The sequence below is a fragment of the Drosophila melanogaster genome, chromosome 3R, assembly GCF_000001215.4.
Source record: "Drosophila melanogaster chromosome 3R".
In the NCBI taxonomy this organism is placed as follows: Eukaryota; Metazoa; Arthropoda; class Insecta; order Diptera; family Drosophilidae; genus Drosophila; species Drosophila melanogaster.
In genome coordinates this window covers 20,560,329-20,581,612 of record NT_033777.3, presented here as the reverse complement: position 1 = coordinate 20,581,612, position 21,284 = coordinate 20,560,329, and the positions used below count along the sequence as shown (strand labels likewise).

At 45.0% G+C, this 21,284-nt stretch overlaps 7 protein-coding genes and 1 non-coding gene across 14 annotated transcripts; 4 read left to right on the top strand and 4 right to left on the bottom strand.

Annotated features, from left to right (window-relative positions):
- Positions 1 to 90: 90 nt before the first annotated feature.
- Positions 91 to 930, top strand: CG34008 (uncharacterized protein). Its single transcript, NM_001038973.2, has 3 exons — positions 91 to 181; positions 239 to 500; positions 569 to 930. Exons 1-3 carry the CDS (start codon positions 113 to 115, stop codon positions 874 to 876), a joined length of 639 nt encoding a protein of 212 aa, NP_001034062.1. The 5' UTR covers positions 91 to 112; the 3' UTR covers positions 877 to 930.
- On the bottom strand, positions 849 to 1,498 carry Srp14 (Signal recognition particle 14). Its single transcript, NM_142639.4, has 4 exons — positions 1,421 to 1,498; positions 1,292 to 1,364; positions 1,123 to 1,223; positions 849 to 1,060 (listed from the first exon to the last, which is right to left on the bottom strand). The coding sequence occupies exons 1-4, from the start codon at positions 1,442 to 1,444 to the stop codon at positions 929 to 931; spliced, it is 330 nt and encodes a 109-aa protein (NP_650896.2). The 5' UTR covers positions 1,445 to 1,498; the 3' UTR covers positions 849 to 928.
- A 264-nt stretch (positions 1,499 to 1,762) lies between these two features.
- Positions 1,763 to 3,391, top strand: EloB (Elongin B). The gene is made up of 4 exons (NM_079692.4): positions 1,763 to 2,159; positions 2,381 to 2,474; positions 2,555 to 2,699; positions 2,821 to 3,391. Exons 1-4 carry the CDS (start codon positions 2,157 to 2,159, stop codon positions 2,933 to 2,935), a joined length of 357 nt encoding a protein of 118 aa, NP_524416.1. The 5' UTR covers positions 1,763 to 2,156; the 3' UTR covers positions 2,936 to 3,391.
- Positions 3,392 to 3,481: 90 nt separating this feature from the next.
- Positions 3,482 to 4,560, bottom strand: CG5412 (uncharacterized protein). The gene is made up of 2 exons (NM_142638.3): positions 4,027 to 4,560; positions 3,482 to 3,967 (listed from the first exon to the last, which is right to left on the bottom strand). Exons 1-2 carry the CDS (start codon positions 4,472 to 4,474, stop codon positions 3,576 to 3,578), a joined length of 840 nt encoding a protein of 279 aa, NP_650895.1. The 5' UTR covers positions 4,475 to 4,560; the 3' UTR covers positions 3,482 to 3,575.
- Positions 4,561 to 4,602: 42 nt separating this feature from the next.
- TFAM (mitochondrial transcription factor A) lies at positions 4,603 to 6,368 on the top strand. 2 transcript variants are annotated; one of them, NM_079691.3, is made up of 3 exons: positions 4,603 to 4,807; positions 4,889 to 5,467; positions 5,992 to 6,262. In NM_079691.3, exons 1-3 carry the CDS (start codon positions 4,740 to 4,742, stop codon positions 6,116 to 6,118), a joined length of 774 nt encoding a protein of 257 aa, NP_524415.1. In that variant the 5' UTR covers positions 4,603 to 4,739; the 3' UTR covers positions 6,119 to 6,262. The 2 variants fall into 2 exon arrangements, with proteins under 2 accessions (NP_524415.1, NP_732527.1); NM_169906.2 differs by having other exon boundaries at positions 4,603 to 5,467; positions 5,992 to 6,368.
- A 201-nt stretch (positions 6,369 to 6,569) lies between these two features.
- On the bottom strand, positions 6,570 to 6,707 carry snoRNA:Psi18S-301. Its single transcript, NR_003900.1, has one exon. It is a non-coding gene; the product is annotated as a snoRNA:Psi18S-301 (small nucleolar RNA).
- A 1,905-nt stretch (positions 6,708 to 8,612) lies between these two features.
- Positions 8,613 to 20,748, bottom strand: CG5191 (uncharacterized protein). 6 transcript variants are annotated; one of them, NM_142636.2, is made up of 5 exons: positions 20,314 to 20,748; positions 20,202 to 20,256; positions 15,004 to 15,184; positions 10,964 to 11,011; positions 8,613 to 10,523 (listed from the first exon to the last, which is right to left on the bottom strand). In NM_142636.2, coding segments are annotated over exons 1-5 (1,659 nt in total). In that variant the 5' UTR covers positions 20,315 to 20,748; the 3' UTR covers positions 8,613 to 9,149. The 6 variants fall into 6 exon arrangements, with proteins under 6 accessions (NP_650893.2, NP_732524.1, NP_732525.1 ...); NM_169903.2 differs by having other exon boundaries at positions 20,202 to 20,748; NM_169904.2 differs by lacking the exon at positions 15,004 to 15,184.
- On the top strand, positions 17,546 to 19,127 carry CG10877 (uncharacterized protein). The gene has a single exon (NM_142637.1). It carries the CDS (start codon positions 17,644 to 17,646, stop codon positions 18,967 to 18,969), a length of 1,326 nt encoding a protein of 441 aa, NP_650894.1. The 5' UTR covers positions 17,546 to 17,643; the 3' UTR covers positions 18,970 to 19,127.
- Positions 20,749 to 21,284: the final 536 nt, after the last annotated feature.

The window sequence follows — 21,284 nt, the reverse complement described above, 5'->3', positions numbered from 1 at the left end:
CTGTAGTTTTGAACTTAGAAAATAGTCCTTGAAGAATTGGGATTTTCTTGTCAATGCGATCTGGTAACACATAGAAAAACAAATTTCCTGAGGAATTGGCGCATAATTAACAATGTTTTTAAACGATATAGGCCAGCCCTTAATACTGGAAAAAGGAAAAGTCTACAGTTCCTACGAGGAGGTGCGTACACCACCTAGTTTTATATAAATTCACTTCCAATACAATTTGGCCCTCCAGCACCGTGGACCCTTGCTCTTCACGTCAGCCGCCTTAGGAGATCTAATAGCACCACAAAATTGGTGCCAGTTAGCTGTGGGTTCGCAGCTGGACATCTCACGGCTGCAATCACATGCAGATGTTTCAGAAAGCTGCACTTTTGAAATACTACTGCCGAATAAGCCCACCCGACTAGTGTACGATGAAAACGAGATCACAATCACATTGATACCAGCAGGAAGAAAGGAAAACGGCTTGGAGTGCAACCTATTCTACATAGAAAGTGAGTACTACCTGAGTACTGAGCCATTGGTTCCTGTTGGTAGTCTGAGAACACTTATCTCTTTGCAGACGGCCATGCACGATATTTAATTGTGGACTGCCTATCTGGGTATCTGGACTTTCTGCCAAAGGCTTCGGGCTCCCTTCACACGGGCCTCTGTCAGGGAATCGATGTACTGTACGTGGACGAAGAGCTATTAGCTGAGAACCAAATAAACGAGGATCTTTACAGTTTGGTTGACCTGATAAGACCAAAGTTCATATACGGGTTGCGGCAGTGGGAACTGCCGAAGTGGCTGCTCGATCTGCGTCAGATTGATGATAGAAATAAGAAGTATAGCGTGCTTTCCGTACAAAATGATGCATTTAAGGTTTAAAACAAACGACCAGTAAACAGTCAAATAAAATCTAACTAAGACTATGCCCCGATTAACCCTTTGTCGCCTTGGCCTTGCTTTTGACTTTCTTAACCCGCTTTAGCCCGTCCATCTTGCTCTTCATGAACTGCGAGTACATGCTCATCATGGCGGGCACATCCTCCTGCCGGACAACGGTGGAAATCTGCCGGAAAAATAGGTTTATTTGGTAAGGAGTCGAAACGTGGAGCTTTCAATCGGGCTTACTTTTTGGGACTTGGACTGGGCGCGCATCAGGCACATGTAGGTCTCCGGCTTGGGCAGCGGTGGCCGTCCTTCCCTCGGCACGGGCTTATCGTTGCCATCATCTGCGGCACATTAAATAAATTGTAAATTAGTTCCTAGTGTACCATGTTTTTCGGTGTCGAACACTCACATCGCTTGAACGTCAGCGTGAAGGAGGAGTCCTTCTTGGCCGCATTTGCGATCTTCTCCAGGCGCAGGATAAACTGTAAGGAGATACGGTTACTTATCGGCTTCTTTTAAAGGTATTTCATTTATTTACGTTCGAATTGTCTAGCAAAACCATTTCGTGGCAAATAAAACAGGAGAAACGGGAAAAGTGACACTGACAGCTATGGCGGTATTTTCTAGTACATTTTCTTGGCAATAACCAGGGCTGCAAAAGCTCATTACTTATGCGAATTATTTTATTTATAAACTAATGGAAAATATACATTAAACGGAATTGTGAAGTATTTGTTAATACACATTAATAGAATTCACCAAGGCTTTAGACAATCCCTTGCTAAAAGCCCTGCAATAATATCGGATTAGCGATGGCATTAGACAACGAAGGCCGCTGACCCTGAACTATCGATAGCTCACTATCGATGCGACCATCGATGGTTTGACAGCTCTAATTAGTTGAGAAAGCAGCAGCAAAAGGCTAGAAAAAATCGTAAAACTACGAAAACCTACAAGTGGGGGGCAACCGAGGAAGCTGTTGCACAAACATACACACTCACGCACGCTCATCGTACCGCGAACCGCACGCCACGCCCACCTGCGCCCGCCCCCAACTCCGGTCGAGCGGCACAGAGCAAAAAATAGAAGCGCCCAGCAGCGGTGGTGCAAGCGAAGTAGGAAAATTCCAGCCGATCGAAACGTCCGCCCGCGACCGCCAAAGGAAGCGCCACCCACGCCGTCAGTTGCCGAACACAGCGCACTAGCCCACGCACCTGGTTAACCCACATCCGCGTAGCAGCCTCAGTCGCAGCCAGCGCCACAAACTCCTCAATATGGTGAGTGCTCGTGCCGGTGTCGTGCAGCCTAGCAAGGATGCAGTGCATCGCAGATGCTGCTGCCATAGACACCGTCGCGCTCTTAATGCATGTGCACAAATGTCGCCTGTGTGATGGCAAGATCAGAAAGCATGACACACTGAAAAAGCGCCACTGAACTTTGACCGAAACGAATCACTTCGCATCGAATCAAATCTAATGGCTAACCCTCTCTTTTGCAGGACGTGTTCCTTATGATCAGGCGGCAAAAGACCACCATCTTCACGGACGCCAAGGAGAACACAACGGTGGCCGAGCTGAAGCGAATGATTGAGGGTAAGTGTTGGCTTCTATTTATAGAGCAGCGCCATTATTGGGTAACTCCATGACTGATCATACAACCCCATCGATCGCAGGCATACTAAAGGTGCAGCCCGTGGACCAGCGGTTATACAATCAGGACAACGATGTCATGGAGGACGACAGCACGTTGCAGGACTACGGCGTGACGGTGTCCACGGCCAAGGCGCAGGCTCCGGCACAGCTGGGCTTGACATTCAGGTGAGAGTCGCTGATAAGCCGGTTGCGGGTTATCTAGCGGACAAGGCGGGCGTGCGGCACGTGTGCCGCTTACAAGCTTACAGCTCAGCGTAGTAGTACAACATAGCTATCTGTCTTTAAGGAACGAGGTGGGCGACTTTGAGACACTGGACATGACACCCTACTCGGCACCACCAGACTTACCCGAAGTCATGAAAAACCAAGAGGCCTCGAACGGACAGGAGCAGGTGGCATAAGGATGCAGCCACAGCAGTCAGTCAGTCAATCACCCCTACGAGAACAACAAACAGCAGCAAACACATCATCAAAATCAACAGCAGCAGCAAATCGAGACAAAATAAATCCGCTAACTCTGTCGCTCGCTTGTCCCACGCAAACGAAATGTATGAAATTGAAATCGAAGTTGATGGTCGGACCGGACGAAGGAGGAGGAAGATCTATTTGTCTGCGATTCTCAACTTCCCAGCGTGGTGAAGAAGCAAAAGCTGCCGTCTCAACTGCAATAGCTAAATATGCATTTTTCGTTGTTAATAGCAAGGAACAATTAATTTACTATGGTTCCGACACAAAATTGAACTTTGGAATGGGATTGATAATATTCGGCTTTAATTTTACCCTAACCCCTTGATTGTTTCTTTTTAATGAAATTTATACGAATTTGTTGAGAAAATACACAAAGTCATAAAAACAATATGTGCGAACTGAGCGAACGTGCAGACATTTCAATACCCGATCCGCTTGATCCTTCGTGAGCAGAGTGAATATTTAACTAATATTGGGATCTAATTATATTATAATTTATAATCAAATCATTATTTTTGTAATAATAAGATTTAATTATTATTAAAAACGAACGAAAAAACCCCCGTCCCTCGGCTAATCACTCTCGTCCAGCTCGGCCGTCATGGCCGCCACCTCGGCATCGTTGTCGTCCTCCGCTCCGCTATCCACGAATGAGGCATTGCCGCTCTGCTGCAACTCCTCGTGCTCCAGGTACTCCTGCAGCCGATCCTGGAAGAAGTTGATGAATGTCTGCTTCTGCTGCGCCGTGGCCGGGAAGTAGTGTCCGCCGCTGTGCTCCAGCACCTCGGCGTTCTTGAAGCGCGCAGCCAGGGACTCGCTCATCTCCTTGGGAATGATCTCATCCGTCTGTCCGTAGATGTGCAACGTGGGTATGCTGATGGCCTCTTCGTAGGCGCTCATGTGCACCAGACTGCCAGACAAGAAGCCCGAGGCTAGCACAGCAAACTCCGGACGGATGGAGGTCACTACGGGTGATGGTATAGTTATAACAAGGACTGTATTTTCAGACAAAATCATGGCATACACTTCTTTTTGGCCAGGCCGCATATAAGACCCACGAAACAGGCGCCCTGTGAGAAGCCTAGCAGTCCCTGGAAAGGGCCCTGCGTCCGCCACGCCTCCTCAACGCAGCGCAGGCTCTCCTGAAAGCCGAAGGCGGGACCACCTTTGTTTGTTCCCTTGAAGGAGCCATCGTCCTTGTTGGCCCACCAACTCCTCTGCTCCGGCACAGGCTCCGCCGCCGACTCCAGTGCCTTGGCCACGTGCGGCGCCGTGATGAACACGAACTCTGCGTACTTGTTGGCGAACTTGCGGAAGGAGCCCAGCTTGTTTTTGAAGGCTTCTCCATTCTGGCGGTAACCGTGCAGGCACAGGACTCGCACCTTCTCGGTGATTTCCAGCTTCAGCTGCTGTTTGCTGCTGCTGGCCCGACTGGAGCCGGCTGCCTCCACGGCCGCATCGTTGTTGGTCATCTTATTTTATGATTTTATAATTTTAACTAAGAAAAACAATACAAAATAAACAAGGTTATGGCTACGGTTAATGGAGATGGTCAGCTTTCGATAACAAAAGCTTGGGACTTGGTGGCAGCACTTGGCTGAAGTAACTCACCAGGTGGCAACGCTCGGCCTAGAATGCCGCATTTTTTACGTAAATCCTTTTTTCCGTAAATGCAACAAGTTCCCCGTGATTTTTAAATAGCTTACAACGCAAGGAAGCAGGTTCGCCATTGAGATCATGATCTACACCACAACACTGATGTCCTCGCGCGGCGGCCTCATCGGCTCGCTGATCAACAAAGTCAGGCAAGTTGTAGCCAAAGATTGGCCACCCAGTGATCCATCTCGTGCCAATGACACCGACCACCGACCCCTCACACCCCCTAGGCCCCTAGCAGCCGCCAGCATCAGCAACACTCCGGCGGTGCCGTCGAAGACCCTGGAGGAGCAGTTGGGCCTGCCGCCGCGACCAAAGAAACCGCTGACTCCCTACTTTCGCTTCATGCGGGAGCAGCGGCCCAAGCTGAAGGCTGCCAATCCCCAGATTACCACCGTCGAGGTGGTGCGCCAGCTGTCTAAGAACTGGTCCGATGCCGATGCGCAGCTGAAGGAGCGCCTGCAGGCCGAGTTCAAGCGGGACCAACAAATCTACGTGGAGGAGCGAACAAAGTACGATGCCACACTCACGGAGGAGCAGCGGGCCGAGATCAAGCAGCTCAAGCAGGACCTCGTTGACGCCAAGGAGCGCCGCCAGCTGCGCAAGCGGGTCAAGGAGCTGGGGCGACCCAAAAAGCCCGCTTCGGCCTTCCTGCGATTCATCGCCAGCGAACGTATCAACACTCCGCAGGGCGACAAGCAAACCTACCGCGAGTGGCACCAAAAGACCACCGCCAAGTGGACTCGCCTTTCCGACTCCGAGAAGGAGGTCTACATGCAGGAGTCGCGCAAGGAGATGGAGCTCTACAGGTGCGTGTTCATCTCAGCATTCAAGTTGGCGAATTTTACTAATCGTTAGCAGATTTTCTAGTTTGAATCATAGTTTCATTGCATTCCACTGACTAGGTTACAGTAAAATTATATTGATTATTATTTAAACTTTGATTTAAAAATTTTTAAATTTAGCAACAACAACTAGGTGCAGATTTTTGTAAAAACTTTAGATACAATTTATTATATTCTGCCAAATTCATGATAAATCGCCCTCTACTTCAAGTTTGAACCATTAACTTCTCTAAGATCTTTTATAAACTTTTTAAAGTCCAACTTGCCTACAGTAGAAATCTTTATGTGCTTGTGTTAATGCTTATTATTAACGCTTCTATATTAATCAATATTTTGGCATGGAACTCGTTTCTTAGTGCTAAATATTAGGACCACGTGGCTTTACGTTTCTTTTTTTTCTCGTGGGCGCGTTATTTACTCAATACAAATAATGTCTTGAACCAGTGAACACAGTTTCTAAAAAACACAACCTTTTTTGTGCGTTTTAGGAAAGCGATTTCCGTTTGGGAGGAGAAGATGATCCGCCTGGGCCACATCGACGTGGTGCGTCACGGAAATCTTATCGATCCACCTGAGCCAAAGCCCCGCAAGACGCTGGCCTCCAAAGATATATAGTTGTAGCTGCTCGGCCCGCCCTCTTCCATCACATAATTCACAAATCATGCATCATTCTGTTTTTCGTTTTTCTTTTTCGATCGCCAATTGTTAAGGTTAGGGCATTAAAGATTAAATGCTAGCCAGCCAGCATAAGTTTAACTTAAACCCCGTGTTCCTGCTGTTAGTTTTACGAAGGGTACTTCTAGTAGTTTTTCTGGACAACTTAAGTCTGTAGTTTCAGCATGAAATAAAAATACAGCAACCGACTAAATATTGTACATATATGAAAATACATTTTTAAACTGACTAGAGAGCGAGTGCATGTAACCATCGTGGCCAAGTTATAAGTTGAATAGATCTAGCCCTTGTAAGATCGCTTCGGCCAACACGTTGCATGTGGAGCAAACACGTGGCATCGGCTACTTGGGGCTTCAAAGCGAGCTGGCCAAAAAGTGTAGTCTTTGGCAGCACATGTCTGAGTCTTACGGGGTTAATATCACACTGGTTTTTAGATGATTTAACACGGTAATCGACACAGTTTTAATCTCTCTGCGTAGATCACGGTAAACAAATATGCGATGGATTTGTCACCTCAAATGCGCAGATTACAAAGGTTCTAAAGGTACAGTCAAGCCTGGACTGGCAGTACTGTGAGGGCTAGGCCGTGGGACAGACACAACCGCTCGCTTCTCGGTTCAGTTTTGAAGTGAACGCACCGTTTCGACTCGAAGCGAAGCGGCTGGTCAGCATGGAACTGGAATGCCGGCGACTGGAATGATATTTCCGCTCTCCCTCTCTGCAAACGTACATATGTAGTTATATCTCTCCGATCCGAATTTGTGATTTGTGCTGAGGTCGGCGAATTCGGCGCACAAGGCAGGCAACTAAAATTGATAACCGTTCGAGTGTTTAATCAGGGACGGATTATGTAGTTTTTAATGGCCCCCTTAAAAGGCTCAACACTGTTGGTATGAACTGGGAAGCCTAGACTTAGTTAACGTACTCTATGTCCACTAACTCTATTTCCAGCCACTTCTGCATCATTTTGATGTGTCATTTTTGAGTAGAAAACTACGCAATAATAGTATAGCAATAGTCAGTATATTATATAGTCAAATATTAGTTTAATTATTAACTTGCCATAATCACATTTTAGATTTCTAAGCGTTCCTTCTAAACAGCTCTCACTCCGCACATTTCTTGGAATGCCTCTCACTCCAGTTTCGCTGGATTTTGAAACAGTTTCGGCTCTCTGGAACGGTATCTCAGGTAGACTGTTTTCCAGTAATCCCCTGCTAGCTACAGGTAGTCGAATCTCACCGCCGAGATTTCCACAGTTTTCGTCACGCCGCTTGCACTTTTTCGCTGCAAACTATGGAAAATGTTTTCACCCAATTTCGAGGCAATAGCTTCCCGCCTGGCATTGGCCAGAAAACACTTTGAAACGCCAACGACCGCCACATTCTTGGGCAAGAATCTGTGTTACCTCCGAGTTTTCTGGCCAAATACCACGTTCGGCAGCGGAGTTGCGCAAGCCGTATTGCCGCAACCTTGGGCTATTCCAAAAGCCAAAAACTAACCACTTACACACGCGCACTAAAAAAACAACAACACATTTTTTGCAATAGAAAAATAACAAACGACTAGCGGGCACCCCCAGTCCAACTCCAAATTCGCCCAGCCAGGCCAATAAAATGTGCCCAAAATTCGGCAACTCGAATGACAAAAGTGCATTAGACACTTCACTAAGCAGCCAGCTGGCTGGGAAAACCGCTGCGCATGCGCACGATTAAGGCTATTAGATTAGTGATTTCCCAGTCTCTGGGTAAGTAGGTAGGCACTACAGTCGGGCCTCGATAGGAACGACAGTCATGTGATGGATACTTAACTTGTACTTAAATTTTATAAAGAGGTAAGTTGACTCTCTATATTATAATGAGTTTTTTTGTCAATATGGTGTGTTTTCTATAAAACTGAAGAACATTGAAAATATTAGACACATATTTGTATATTTGAATTTATTACATTTGTTGTTGGGAATGAAACAAGAGAAGTTAAAAATTATATTCTTCATAATAAACCATTAATTAAGTACTAATAGCGACGATCAAAGTTCACAGCGTAAAACTGGAAGTCGTCAAAATGTCTGGAGTCTTCTGCTGACTATATTAAATCTGTTATTCCAATCAGTTAGTTAGTATCGGAATTTGGCAAAAACAGGTCCGACTGTAGTAAGATTCTCCATGACGGGCAGCGAAGTGGAACCATTTATTAAGTGGTACACGTATCCGAGCGTGTATTGTCTCTAGTAGCCGTCTAATACTTGTTTCACTATGTCTTCGGGTCCACCGCTCAGGTGGGCCCAATTTCCAAGCACTAGCGCGGACTCCGATTCTCCGAGTCGGACTCGGACTCGAACTCGGACCTCCCTCGATGGCTTCCAAGTGGAGGCCAACTGCTTTTCGGCGGCAATTGCGCCACAGAAGTTGAAAATTCGGTTAATATTTTTTCTGTTACGTATTTATTCAACGAATTTGGTTCTTTGCAAAAGTTGTAAAGTTTTCAAGTTGTTTAAGCGAGAGATGCTACAAAACGTACACATACTGGTTATATTTATCGATCTCTGCCGGACGCGACATAAACCTAACACTTAGATGCTAGACGAATATTTACATATAGGTAAAGATAATACGATTACGAATACGAATACGATGTACAGCTCATTGGAGTTTTTTTTTTTTTTTTGACAATAATTTAATACAATGGGTGGTAATGACTCGCGATTGAGGGATTACTAATTTCGAAGGTCCCGAACGAACATTTGGTGGTGTGATGGTGTAATGGTCGAATAAAATGCTGATAAAGTATGGAGGCTGATCTAGGGATTCCTTTCCTTTCTACCATTCAGCCAACTGCGGCTGATAACAGTGATTTGTCTAAATCCATTTAAAGTCTCTCTGAAATTCCCTAACTGCTCGACAGTGTACAATTAGCTAATAACAAAACAAAGTACAAATGAATCACGCACAGGATATATACAGGCCATACCCTAGCCACGCTGCTTGCTGCTCCCACCGCTGCTGTGGCTGTCCTCGGACGGAGGACGCACCCATCCGCCGTAGCGGCGCTCCATTTCGCGGGCCACCGCCAGGCTAAGGTGATCCTGGCCTGGATTGGCCACCACCTGGATGCCCATGGGCAGGTTGCGCCGGTCCAGACCGATCATGCAGTTGGTAACCGGCAGGCCAAGCGTGTTGAAGATGGCCATGTACATGGGCTCCAGGAGCTTGTGGTAGATCTGGTAATGCTGGTGCGCCGTGTTGGGAAAGGTCGGATAGAGGAAGACGCCGTCGTTGCCCAGCATCTCCTTGAATTCAGTCTTGAGCGCCTCGATGATGCTGGCCAGGTGCTTGTGGCGCGAGTTTGGGATGATCTTCATGAAGTTCTGCAGATGGCCAAAGATCACCGACGGCAGGATGCTGTCCGAGCATCCGAAGAAGTACTTGACCGTCTCCTTGCACACGGTCTTGGGCTGCTCGCCCTCCTCCGTCTTGTGGTAGATGGTCTCGATGTTTTTCATGGTCAGCATGGCGGACAGCGAGATGTCCAGCGACCACTTCATCTTGCGTATGTTCACCCGCTTGGCATTGAAATCGGTGGCCACGCGGTTGATGGCCGCATGCAGATCCCTGCTCAGCGGCCGCATCATGCCCGATGGCCCGTCGTTGTCCATGAAGAAGAACCGGATACCATTCACACTGATAGGCCTGTCCAGCGTTAGCTTGGGACCCGTGGGATCGCTCATGCACTTGAGCAGCAGCGGCAGATCCTTGGCGTAGCGGGTCATCGGCGCGATGGTGAAGAAATCTCCCCACTTGGGAAAGTCACTCGTCGGATGATGACCTTTAAAGGAGACCGCATACGGTGTGGGCTTGTGGCCCCAAATGCCACTGAACATGGCCGGTAGGCGCGAAGAGCCGCCAATGTCCGAGGTGAGGCCCAGCAGGGAGGCACCGCTGGCCAGGAGGGCCGCCTCGCCGCCCGATGAGCCGCCCGGAGTGCGCTTCAGGTCGTACGGATTCTTCGTCTGACCCGTCACGTTGTTGTACGTCTCCCACAGCAGGCAAAGCTCCGGTGTGTTGGACACCAGAAGGATGATGCCGCCGGAGCGCTTGATCTGCTCCACCACCGGCGCATCCGACTTGGCTATCTGCGGCGTCTTGAAGACGCGACCTGCCTGGTTGGTCATGCCCTTGACGGCAATGCTCTCCTTCACGGTCACCGGAATGCCCAGCAACGGGGTCAGCTCCTCCATCGACTCCACGCTGTTAATGCCCATCGCTATCACGTTGTCTATCTCCCGAGCCTCCTCCAATGCCTCTTCGAAGCGATCCTGGACGATGGCATTTATCAGAGGATTTACCTGCAAGAAATCAAACGGAAAAGTTTAGAGCACAGAAAAGTAAACAACATTTCAAATAATTTTTTAATATTTATTACAAAATCAAATTATAAAGCATACCTATACTTTATTATTGACCACAAAAAAAAAATATATACGGATGAGTGTAAAGTTAATATTATAGATATTTTAGGATAACTAATAAAAAATTAGTTTTATTTACCGGCGATTATACAAAACTTCACATACAATTAATTCACTTATTTGTTATTACTCTGTAAATGACAATCGTAAAACTTAATGTCCAGCCATTAAAAGTTTAACGATATAGGAATTGAACTCTTTTATGGGAAGTAAAACACGCTAAAATTCACATAAGTATAGTTCTAGACAGGAATTTCACCTGGTAGAATGGATATTTATTCTATAATACCATGATATGATACCCATTATAAACTCACCTGTCGACATCGTTCGATGTAGGCTTCCACGACTTCTTCGCTTTTAATCTGCAAGTGGAAAGCATAGAATGTTTGAGTATTTCCGCAGGTTACCTCGCATTCCGAACAGCTCACATTCCTCTCGGATTCCCATACCCATACCCGTACCTATACCCCTACCCCATTTTAATTCAAATTCCCAGCAATCAATTCAGCAGTCTATTGGGAAGCGGCCAGTGGCAGTGGCGAAGCAAAAAGCAATTTGAGTTAAATTAAAATCAATAAAAAGACAAACCCAAACACAACTTGCAGTCGTGACGTTCATCGTGCGATACATGCACTTTCGACCGCCCATTATCAGCGGCCACATGACGTATGAGTAATGTGCGAATACCATGGGGGGTATAGAACTCTTGGGGTCTCAGTTCAAAGAGGCTACTCTTGGAATTGATTCACTTGTCAATACATAGATCGAAATATGCTAAAATACATAATCCAGTGCCATATGTCGATTGAGGCATTCATTCAGACTGATTTCCGTGTTATTCCTCAGTGTAATCAATAGATTTGTTGTCGTGAAGAGTTCTTTATGGATTGAGCAGGCGATCAACAATGTATCAATCAAATTAAGATTAAGGAAATAAAAAACACTCAACGCCAACTAAAGTCACGGAGATAATAATAGAAGTATTATGGTCGTAAGATTGTGCAATATCTTGAGTAAATTAGAATTCTAAGGCAGAAAACAAGTTCTCTATGTGTTAATCACAACAAAATGTTGACAAAGCGTTGATCGATTATTTAAATAAAAGGGAACGAACAATAAGTAGCTAATCCATGGGCTTCAGCACGTCTTGATCAATTATTTGCCATCCATATTTATGTGTCACAATTAATTCACAAAGAAACCATTTGCAGCGATAAAACCAAATAGGCTGACAAACAAAACAATAAAATATAAGCGTGCGTATATGAATGGGATTGTGAATACAAAGAATTTCGATATTAGAGGATAATAAAGCGATCAATAGATCAAAACACGTATGTTCTCTCATGACTCACATATTAGCCATGGAATTAGCAGTGAATAAACTTATAATTATACCGAGAATCGATACAATTATAATCACCCATGATCAACAACACTTAGAGTCGTAAGCACTGACTGTGATGCAGCCGATAATGTAATTAATCACATTCTCACCCGCTTTTCAGATATCTGATTAGGTAATTGATGGGGGGAAGCACTTATCAATCAAACCGAGCTTCGTTGCACTCAAATCAAATGGGTATCACTCAATCGAAACCACATACTCGTAGTTGGCATAGCAAACCACATTCTGCCATCGAGGGTAACCTCTGAACTTGATTTCAGTTAATCTGGGTAATCGGAGGCAGAAGGCCTTCCATGTGCCCCGTCTTTATTACGATTGAGACATAAATTGCCGTCTTACTTCGCCTTAATTTCGGGCTCATGCAACGCACAAATGATGCACCGGCGTATATGAAAGCAACTCGTATGTACGTATGTATGTACATATGTGCCTATGTATAATTAAAATTAAGGCTACTTGACTTTTTCAATGACTTCCAGTGTAGTAAGAAGCCACTGGTGGCCAGAGGGGGTTCCGACCAGGTAAACACGCTGCAACCGGCCAATAGCATGCAACCAATAATGGCAAGTCGCGAGGGCTTCACCAAGGGGGGCATGCTACGAAATCAGCGACCGAAAAGCGCTTTCGACTCCGATTCCGAACCGATACCAACGATCCAACGCTCTGATGTTTACAATGTAGAAAATATCTTGTGGCACGGCATAGAGTATAGAGTATAGATCATATACTATAGAGTATATAGTATATAGTATAAAGAAATCGCGACACACAGACACACAGATTCAAGTGGTGCTTATAAGTACGTATGATGGTACTATATGGTGTATGAAGTACGTGCTAAAAGAGTCAACAGGCGAAGCGAAAAAGAAAAACACAAAAAAACGAAACACGAATTATGCGATTCAAGTACGAATCCACATGAGCAGATTTAAGATTGCAGATAGATCTACCCAGAAACCTAAAACCTAGGGTATTCACTTAAGTTCACAAGCGGACAAGGGCAATTAGCAGTATCACTTTCTTAAATGCAACTTCTGGTCGCTGAAACGGTGATTATTATTATTTAATTCGCTAGTAGTTGATCGGCCAACTAGACGCGCGCGTTCTGATATAATGCCAATTGCAAAATCATTACGCTTGGCTCGCTGTGAGGCAATGCCTAACCTATGGCAATGAAACCAACGAGCAATTAAGAGGGTTAAACACAACAACAAAAAAACATATAAAGATGCATAATTAAAATAATAATATTTAGCACTCGTACGCACCATATGACCGCCTTGCCGAAAGAAGACAGAAGCCGTAAAAAGCGTCACTAAAAAATAAATAAAGTACAATATTCGTACTTCAGACGGACGTGCACTAAAAACCCAACTACTATCCATCCATTCAAGTGCAAGTTTTTTCCATGCAGCAGCGCACAGCGATTAAACAAAGGCAGCCCACTGATCACGATATGGTAACTGGAGGGCGGGTGGTGGTCGCCGCTTGGTGTTACGATAAGGTCTCCCCCCCACAGTCGCCAGTGGTGACCTCACACGATGTGGACCAACGAACGACCCATAGATGTTGCACATCCCGTGGATATGTACACTCAAAAACAAAGACACATGTGGCATGTGGCATGTAATTGGCAGCCCGAAAAGCTCGTATCTTCAACTTTGATTTTGATATGATATGGATAAAGATACAGATATAGATACAGATGTAGATACAGATACAGCTTCGCTTGCAGAGAGTGAGACCCTCAGGCCTTGCCCATATGTATGATGATTTGCGAAACTGGCGCTGGCGTCATAAAAAAATGCTTGGCTAGTGCTTTAGATGACTAAGCCGCCGGTTTCCTCAATGCCTCGCGTCTATATCCCAGTCCCTCGGTGTTTTGGTTTTGGGCCAATTGGCTTAAGTGCTTGCGATGGCGAGACGTCGGTAGAAATGGAGGGAAAAAAACCCAAATTGATTTCGATTTCATCTGGCGGTAATACTCTGGCCTAGGGTCACTCGATGCGATGTTATGCTTCTCGAAGCGTCGAAAAGACGTATTAAAAACAGGATTTTGAATAAAAACGTTTTTTTTTTTTATTAAATGTTGGCAAATTTCGCCATTGGAATTTTTTACGAAATCTTCCAAAAGTAAGAATCATCGTTATTCTGAATTTATAAACAAAACTGCGCGCGGTTTTTTTTTCGCTCTTTTTCGCTGGTAACTTTTATGTGTTATGAACCTTAGCCACTTGATCTGAGCTTATTGACCCCTGAAGTTTGGCTATACGGCTACGCAGAAATAATTGGCTTAATGTGAAGCAATTGCCACCTAATTATGACCTCAAAATAATAAATAATAAATTCTGTTCGCCATCATTAAAATGTAAACTCGAATGGTTGTGAATTTGAATTTAACAAGTAATTATTGACAGTAATAGGCTGACCTTTTGATGAAGCAAACTAAAATATAAATTCATCTTATAATTACATTTCTTTTTTAAGGTACGCATAGACTTTGAACCTGACTTGAATTTTAGTCTTCAGTTCTTTTTGAATTTATTAGTCTGGTTAGGGTATTTACCCCTTTGCTTGTCGTCCATTCGTTCTACCCTCGACCTTTTTAATGGCTTACTTGTCTAATTGAAATGTTAGGGGCCAGTGCTCCGCGTCTTATAAAGTGAAAAATTAGAAACGCGCGTCATTGTCTCGTCTGCGTTTTTACTTTCTGCAAAAAAAAAAAAAGCGAAACTATCTATTTCTCCAACTCCCCGGGAGTTGGTTGCAAGCAATAGTTATTATTCACCAGTATCCAATAAATGTGGCAACAAAAACCGCCACTGTGGCAACAGTCTTTCCAATTGATTTGGCAAGTTTTGAGCCGACCCATTTACCAGGTGCTGCTGCTTTGCTTTGCGTAAGTGACCCAATTTTTTGGGGGAGTTGAGGATTGCAAGTACTCACCTTTCTGGTGCGAATCAGCTTGGCCAGGTCGACGGCGGGAATCTCGAGCAGGTGGCTCCGGATGGGCGGCAATTTGCGCCGGATCACCTTGATGTTGGTGTACCGGCTGTAGGGGACGACGAACCAGCTGAAGACGATCATGGCCGAGCGCAGGAAGCGGCGCATGATGTACCCCAGGATCCTGGAACAGAGTAGCACAGCAATTTTGACGGTTTTCTCTCAACGCACCACTCGATGGGGGAAAATGTGATGTGATCTGCGTATCACCGACTGGATACGCTGGATACAAGATTCTACAACGCGGCTAACACAGACACCAAACACACACACACACAGCAGCAGCCAACGAACAGCAACAGGTTGCCAGGATTGTGCAATCCGCAATCGGCAATCCGCAGCTGACGACTGCAATCGACTTTTTGGCTTGCACAATTTTTTTGGGTACCGAGAGTTGAGAGCTCGACGAGATGCTTTTGGCTTTTTGGCTTGGTCAGTTGGCTAATAGTCGAGTCGCGGCTTTCTGGACTGCATTGGCCGCTAGTAATCGTAGTTGGCAGTGGTATCTGCGGGATGCACTCGCGAATAAGCCGATTGGGAACAGCCGAGCTGCCGACGCATGCCCAGCCTTTGGCCGGCTTTCATTTTGTTTCACTCAAAACACACTGGTTATCTCAATCTGCATCAGCATCTGCATCTGAATCGGTATCGCTTTCGGTTTCTTTCTATATATATGTATATGTATATATATCTGTACGTGTGTATCTGATGGATCCACGAGCCGAACCGACGCGAGCAAGACGAGCTGAGTAAATAAACGCTGGTTAAGCTTGCCACCGAGTATTTAAAGTCCGACTCTCCCATTTCCCAATCTCCCAAACGCTGCGAAGCTCTATCTGCTCGGAAACTGGTTCTCTTAGGCTGTCTCTTAAGATCCGCTTGGGCATAATGACCGGCGTGATTGTGAACGTGATTCCCGGCTGGCCCAAAGGAAATGGCCATAAAGCGAGCAAGTGCGTCATTCCGTAGATCGACAATTACATGGCCTGAACTCTTGATCCCAAGTGATTAAAGTTATATTCGAATCTTGCAATGATATCGCCTTGTTTACAACGTTGCGAACAAAGGGAGGACTCCCATCGTAATTACACAGATCGGTGAGAGCAAATGGGCTATGTCTATGGCTTTCGCATCGTATCGAGCTGTTTAGGCCATGTATGCTGACCCCAGTACCAGCTAAAACTGAGATCACTGCGCACATATTAGTGCAACGTCATTCTGAAAATAAATATTGATTCCACGAGGCGAGGTTTCCGGGGGAAAAGCCCGCATTGAGAAAACATTTCCAAGGAACTAGAACCTTGAACCTACTCTTACACCCCGCTAACAAGTTAGTAACTGGTCAGGAACAGGTATTTTCTAAAATTAGCTAGAATTTCTATACAAGAGAAAACTATTTCAAGGCCATGGTCCTCAAGAACTGATGGCTACGTCGACTTTGCCGATAAGGAGCAATAATTATGGAAAAGACCAAGCTATTTTAAACTGAATCCCCAAGATGTGGGCAGTGATCTTGGCGAGATAATAATGTGCCTACGCTTATACTTTACTTTTACTTTTAAGATGATACTACTGGTTATTCTAATTTGCTCACAACTCAGATAAGAACCAATAGAACAAAAAAAATATTTAACATGAATTCATTAGTATCTATCAAAATTGCAAACGAATCTTATAGATAGTTTATTGCTCCCTAAAAGTTTGTCACGTTCATACTTTGTATGCTAATCTAGTTATTACATATCAATTTGAATAAAATGTCTTATTATTATTGAAAATCGAGTTCTACGAATTAATTTGAGTACAATTCCTTCCCTGAGCATGAATCTTAATTAATCGTCTGCGCGTGGATGAACCAGTTCTGCCCAACAATTAAGATCACTAAACGTTGTACTTGCGGATTACTAATCCGCCTGACACTTATGGTGAGCATTGAGGCGTAAGTTATCCAGCCACGACATTCAAATTACATTTTAATTGTGCTGGTCATTAGGGAATAATTGCCGTACATTAGGCTCGTGGCCTGTCAGTATTTCAAGAAAGGCAAAACGCTTGTTTTGATTCCAAGCGGATCGCTTAATATAAGATCACGCTATCCAAGATGTCAGCAAGGTGATATAATCGGAGTACAGAACAGAAAACAATGCAAAGCGAGGCATTCGATCTCCACTTAATGACATGCCATCGCGGATGACTAACCTCTCATTATCTGGTGGTCAGCTGAGGCGATTCCCCCCCATGAAACCGAAAGGATGCGCGACATTCTCGGTGGAAACTCCCCAAGGTGAAGCGCAATGAGAGAGAGACTCTTTTCTTTTTTTCTTTTTGTTTTTGGGCTTCCAGGTGTTGTTTATCGCAGTCTTTAGATAGTAAACAAAAAGCTCCCACTCTTAGGCGAATGTTAAGAGCAACTAAAAAGAGATAAGACTACGAGCTTCCGACGACTTTTGGATGGAGGGCCACTTTCAGTGACGATAAAAGTGGCCGCGGATCAAGTCGGCCCGCAAAACTTTCCACACACAACATACACATGTGTACTGGCGACAGATTAGTTGACCCACAAGTAGCAACAAAAAAAGAACCATGTTGTCACAGAATTTACGCCTCGTCCGGGGATTGCTTAATTACGGAGTTTGCCGCCCGAGCTTGAGAAACTTCGCAGCCGTTGGCGATAAAAACAACGCAGCCGATAATGCTAATGCCAGCGATGTGGACGAACGCCACCCGCTGCATGGTATCCGGATTTTGGACCTATCGCGCATCATCGCCGGCCCCTATTGCACCATGGTTCTGGCGGATCTCGGCGCGGAAGTTATCAAGGTGGAGCGTCCACACTTTGGCGATGAGGCGCGTAAGTGGGGACCACCCTTTCTAAAGAACAGCAACGATGCCGCCTACTTCCTGGCTCCCAATCGCAATAAACGGAGCATCTGCATCGATATCAAGCGCGGCACGCAACTCCTTCATCGCCTGGCCGAGATTAGCGACGTGCTGGTGGAGAATTATGTGCCCGGCACCTTGGAGCGTTACGGCCTGGGCTACGAGCAGTTGCGTAAGGTGAATCCCAAACTGATCTATTGCTCAATGACGGGTTATGGCTCTGTGGGACCGTATGCCAAGCGACCCGGCTACGATGTGATTGCCTCCTCGGTTGGAGGACTGATGCACATCACCGGCGAGCGGGATGGACCGCCCAGCAAGGTGGGCGTGGCTGTGACGGATATGTCCACAGGACTGTACGCCCATGGAGCAATTTTGGCAGCCCTCTATCAAAGGACCCGCACGCAACGTGGCCAGAAGATCGAAGTCGACCTGTTGTCCACCTGCTGCTCCCTGCTGCTCAACGTGGGTAGCAACTACCTGAATTCCGGGGTCGAAGCAGGAAGGATGGGCACCGCACACTCCAGCATCGTTCCGTATCAGAGCTTCAAGACGAAGGACGGCTATCTCACCCTGGGCACTGGCAGTGATGTTCAGTTTGTGGACCTGTGTCGCCGCCTAAAAGTGGAACATTTGGCGCAGAATCCCAAATTCAAGACCAACAAGGATCGTGTGACCAATCGAGTGGAGCTGCTGGGAATCCTAGAGCAAATGCTATCCGAGGACACCTCGCGCAACTGGATGAAACTTTTCGAGGGCGCCTCCTTTCCCGTGGGACCTGTTAACTCCATTCCCGAGGTCTTCGAGGACGAGCATATAAAAGCCATTGGCCTGGTGAAAAGCCTGCGGCATCCCAAGGACGAAACAGTCAAGGTGGTTGGTCCTCCTGTGACCTTCAGCGAAGCGCGAAACGATGCCCGGACAGCTCCTCCGATTCTTGGCCAGCACACGGATGAAGTGCTGGGCGAACTACTGGGTTACGGGCCGGATGAGCTGGCCAAGCTGAAGAAGGATAACATTATTCAGTAACCCGATTGGGATTTCGGACAGTCTAAAGTGATTTGAATTCCTAAATCCTCTGATATATACTGCTTTATATGGTCTTTTGCGACCAATATTTTAGTGATAATCATGCATTTACCATTAGACCGACTAAAGGCCTTAAAAAATAAATGACAATTTCTCATAAAAATGCAACGAATAACATGAAGAGGCTGGACTAACGATCTGATAGCTAAGTAATACAAAGTCGTTAGCGGAATTTCATTAGAACTCGATTTGCTAACTTCTACGACGGGGTCAAAAGACCATGAAAAAGGGCAAAGATTATTTTTCGTATAATCTCGTATGTGTCGTAAATATCATGAAGTAAATGACTGTAAACATTTTGATTTTTACCTAGTTAAGGTACGATGTATACGCAACCAAACAAATACGGCTAGAAAGCTATTTCCTGGTCGGGGTGAAATATACTGGATTAAACGTCAACACTTAAAGCTATAATCAAAAACACGTTCGTTAAATATCGTCAATTAGTATCTCACAAACTCAAAATGCGATATCTCTATAGAAATCGAAATTAGGCTAAGCTGAAATTCCGAAACGAATGTTACATGGTATAACTACTACGACTGAAAATGGGCTTAAGAACAATATGCGCGCCTTTAGTTTAAGGCAGTAGTTTAAACAATGCATGAGCCATTATGAAACGGTCTTATAAACGGTCTTCAAAGGGTAATGTTCAGATTTCAGCGATATACATAGAAAGATTACATGAAACCAAGCTCCATGGATATGAATAATATATTGCTTAAGCAGAATTATAGACTTTTGATATCATTTCGAAAAATAGAATAGGTAAATACCGGCCAAGCAAATTTAGACTGCGTCAATACGTGAAAACATTCTTTCCACAGCTTCCATCAAGTAGATCATAATATCATAAGATCTAACTGATTATCAAATATTGACCTTAATGTCGATCGAGCTATATGTTGTCTACACAAGAAGTCCTAACGCACTCTACACTTTAAGTCCTTGATGCAATATTCTCCAATGATTCTGCAGTTGTCCATTGACCTCTTTTCTTTGTGACAAGAAGGTGATAGTCGTTTTCTTCTATGGATTTCTATTTCTAATAATAATTTCTATTCCCTGGCCTTGAACGTAATCGCTTGATTGGCCTGTTCCGACAGGCGGAGTAGTAGCCGTGCAGGATGAGTGATTGGGGCGGGGTTCTTGCGCACCGGCGATTCGCTTACCTGAGCCACAGCTCCTCCAGGTGCAAACGGATGACGGTCACTATCGATTTCAGCACTGGCAAAAAGGTCGGATTTAGGGGCAGGTGGCACAACTATGGGTGGGAGAACTCACTTGCAAATCAACCAAAAATACAAATATGTAGGTCTGTATGTGTATGTGTATAAACTGTCCAATGGAGCGTCTGCTCGCCAGGAACCCAAAACTAAAACTGAAACTACAACTCAAATTGCAGGTGCTGTCCAAAATGGAATAGCAACAACAACGGCAGCGACGTCGACGTCTATAACAGAATTTGTTTGTTTTGGCCCACTGTTGTCGTTGTTGTTGTTACTGCCGCTGCCGTTGTTGTTTGTGTGCGCAAAGTGCATAGACCGCATCCGCGTCTTAGCCTCCAGCTTGGCCCCAAAGCCAGCGCCCCATCCGATCCCGCCCACGCCCCTCCGGCGACGCGGGTGTGGATTTCGCACTTAATGGGTTGAGTTGGGAATATGGGAAAAGGTTAGTTGGCGACGCAGTGGGCTATCAATTAACAGTTAGTTAACTGCCTCTTCGCCTTGCCTGCAAAGTGTGACCAGAACAGGGATTGAGACGGGAGGTTACGGTCATACTTAATTTCTAATTTAATTCATAATTTGAAATAAAATTGGTTTTATTGTGACGATAAATTTATAGCTTATTTTACGGTTTTTAAAACAGATTAAGTTAAAATTTCAGATTTCAGCTTATAATTATTTCATACATATTTTCTAATTTTTCCGAATTAGTTTGTCCACTAAGAACTTTAAGCACCTAAAATTATTTTTCATCTTTCTGTTATTTGAATTCAAAGCTTAGACAATTTTAACTTGTACGTAAAGTAGTATAATTACACATTTTTGTTTTTTAACTATTATAATCTTATGTTAGTTATAAAAGCGAAGGACCTTACCAGTTACTTCAGGCCTTCTATAATCACAAAAAGTCTTTAAAGAATTTCGCAGCAACTAATATACCCTACGAGAAGTGAAGTTCCCCTTTACAATGCCATTGATCTACTCTAACCACCTCCACCGCATTTGTTATTAAAACCAGCCACCGCAACA

Coding starts and splice junctions, on each gene's coding strand:
- CG34008 (NM_001038973.2), top strand. CDS start 113: ATGTTTTTAAACGATATAGGCCAGCCCTTAATACTGGAAAAAGGAAAA. Junction 182..238: donor TCTACAGTTCCTACGAGGAG/GTGCGTACACCA, acceptor TTGGCCCTCCAG/CACCGTGGACCCTTGCTCTT. Junction 501..568: donor CAACCTATTCTACATAGAAA/GTGAGTACTACC, acceptor ATCTCTTTGCAG/ACGGCCATGCACGATATTTA.
- Srp14 (NM_142639.4), bottom strand. CDS start 1,444: ATGGTTTTGCTAGACAATTCGAAC. Junction 1,365..1,420: donor TTTTGCTAGACAATTCGAAC/GTAAATAAATGA, acceptor ATCTCCTTACAG/TTTATCCTGCGCCTGGAGAA. Junction 1,224..1,291: donor CACGCTGACGTTCAAGCGAT/GTGAGTGTTCGA, acceptor AATGTGCCGCAG/ATGATGGCAACGATAAGCCC.
- EloB (NM_079692.4), top strand. Junction 2,475..2,554: donor GCTGAAGCGAATGATTGAGG/GTAAGTGTTGGC, acceptor CATCGATCGCAG/GCATACTAAAGGTGCAGCCC. Junction 2,700..2,820: donor CAGCTGGGCTTGACATTCAG/GTGAGAGTCGCT, acceptor TCTGTCTTTAAG/GAACGAGGTGGGCGACTTTG.
- CG5412 (NM_142638.3), bottom strand. CDS start 4,474: ATGACCAACAACGATGCGGCCGTGGAGGCAGCCGGCTCCAGTCGGGCC. Junction 3,968..4,026: donor CGGCCTGGCCAAAAAGAAGT/GTATGCCATGAT, acceptor CATCACCCGTAG/TGACCTCCATCCGTCCGGAG.
- TFAM (NM_169906.2), top strand. CDS start 4,740: ATGATCTACACCACAACACTGATGTCCTCGCGCGGCGGCCTCATCGGC. Junction 5,468..5,991: donor AAGGAGATGGAGCTCTACAG/GTGCGTGTTCAT, acceptor TGTGCGTTTTAG/GAAAGCGATTTCCGTTTGGG.
- CG10877 (NM_142637.1), top strand. CDS start 17,644: ATGTTGTCACAGAATTTACGCCTCGTCCGGGGATTGCTTAATTACGGA.
- CG5191 (NM_142636.2), bottom strand. Junction 11,012..15,003: donor AGCTGATTCGCACCAGAAAG/GTGAGTACTTGC, acceptor TTCCACTTGCAG/ATTAAAAGCGAAGAAGTCGT. Junction 10,524..10,963: donor ACATCGAACGATGTCGACAG/GTGAGTTTATAA, acceptor GATTTCTTGCAG/GTAAATCCTCTGATAAATGC.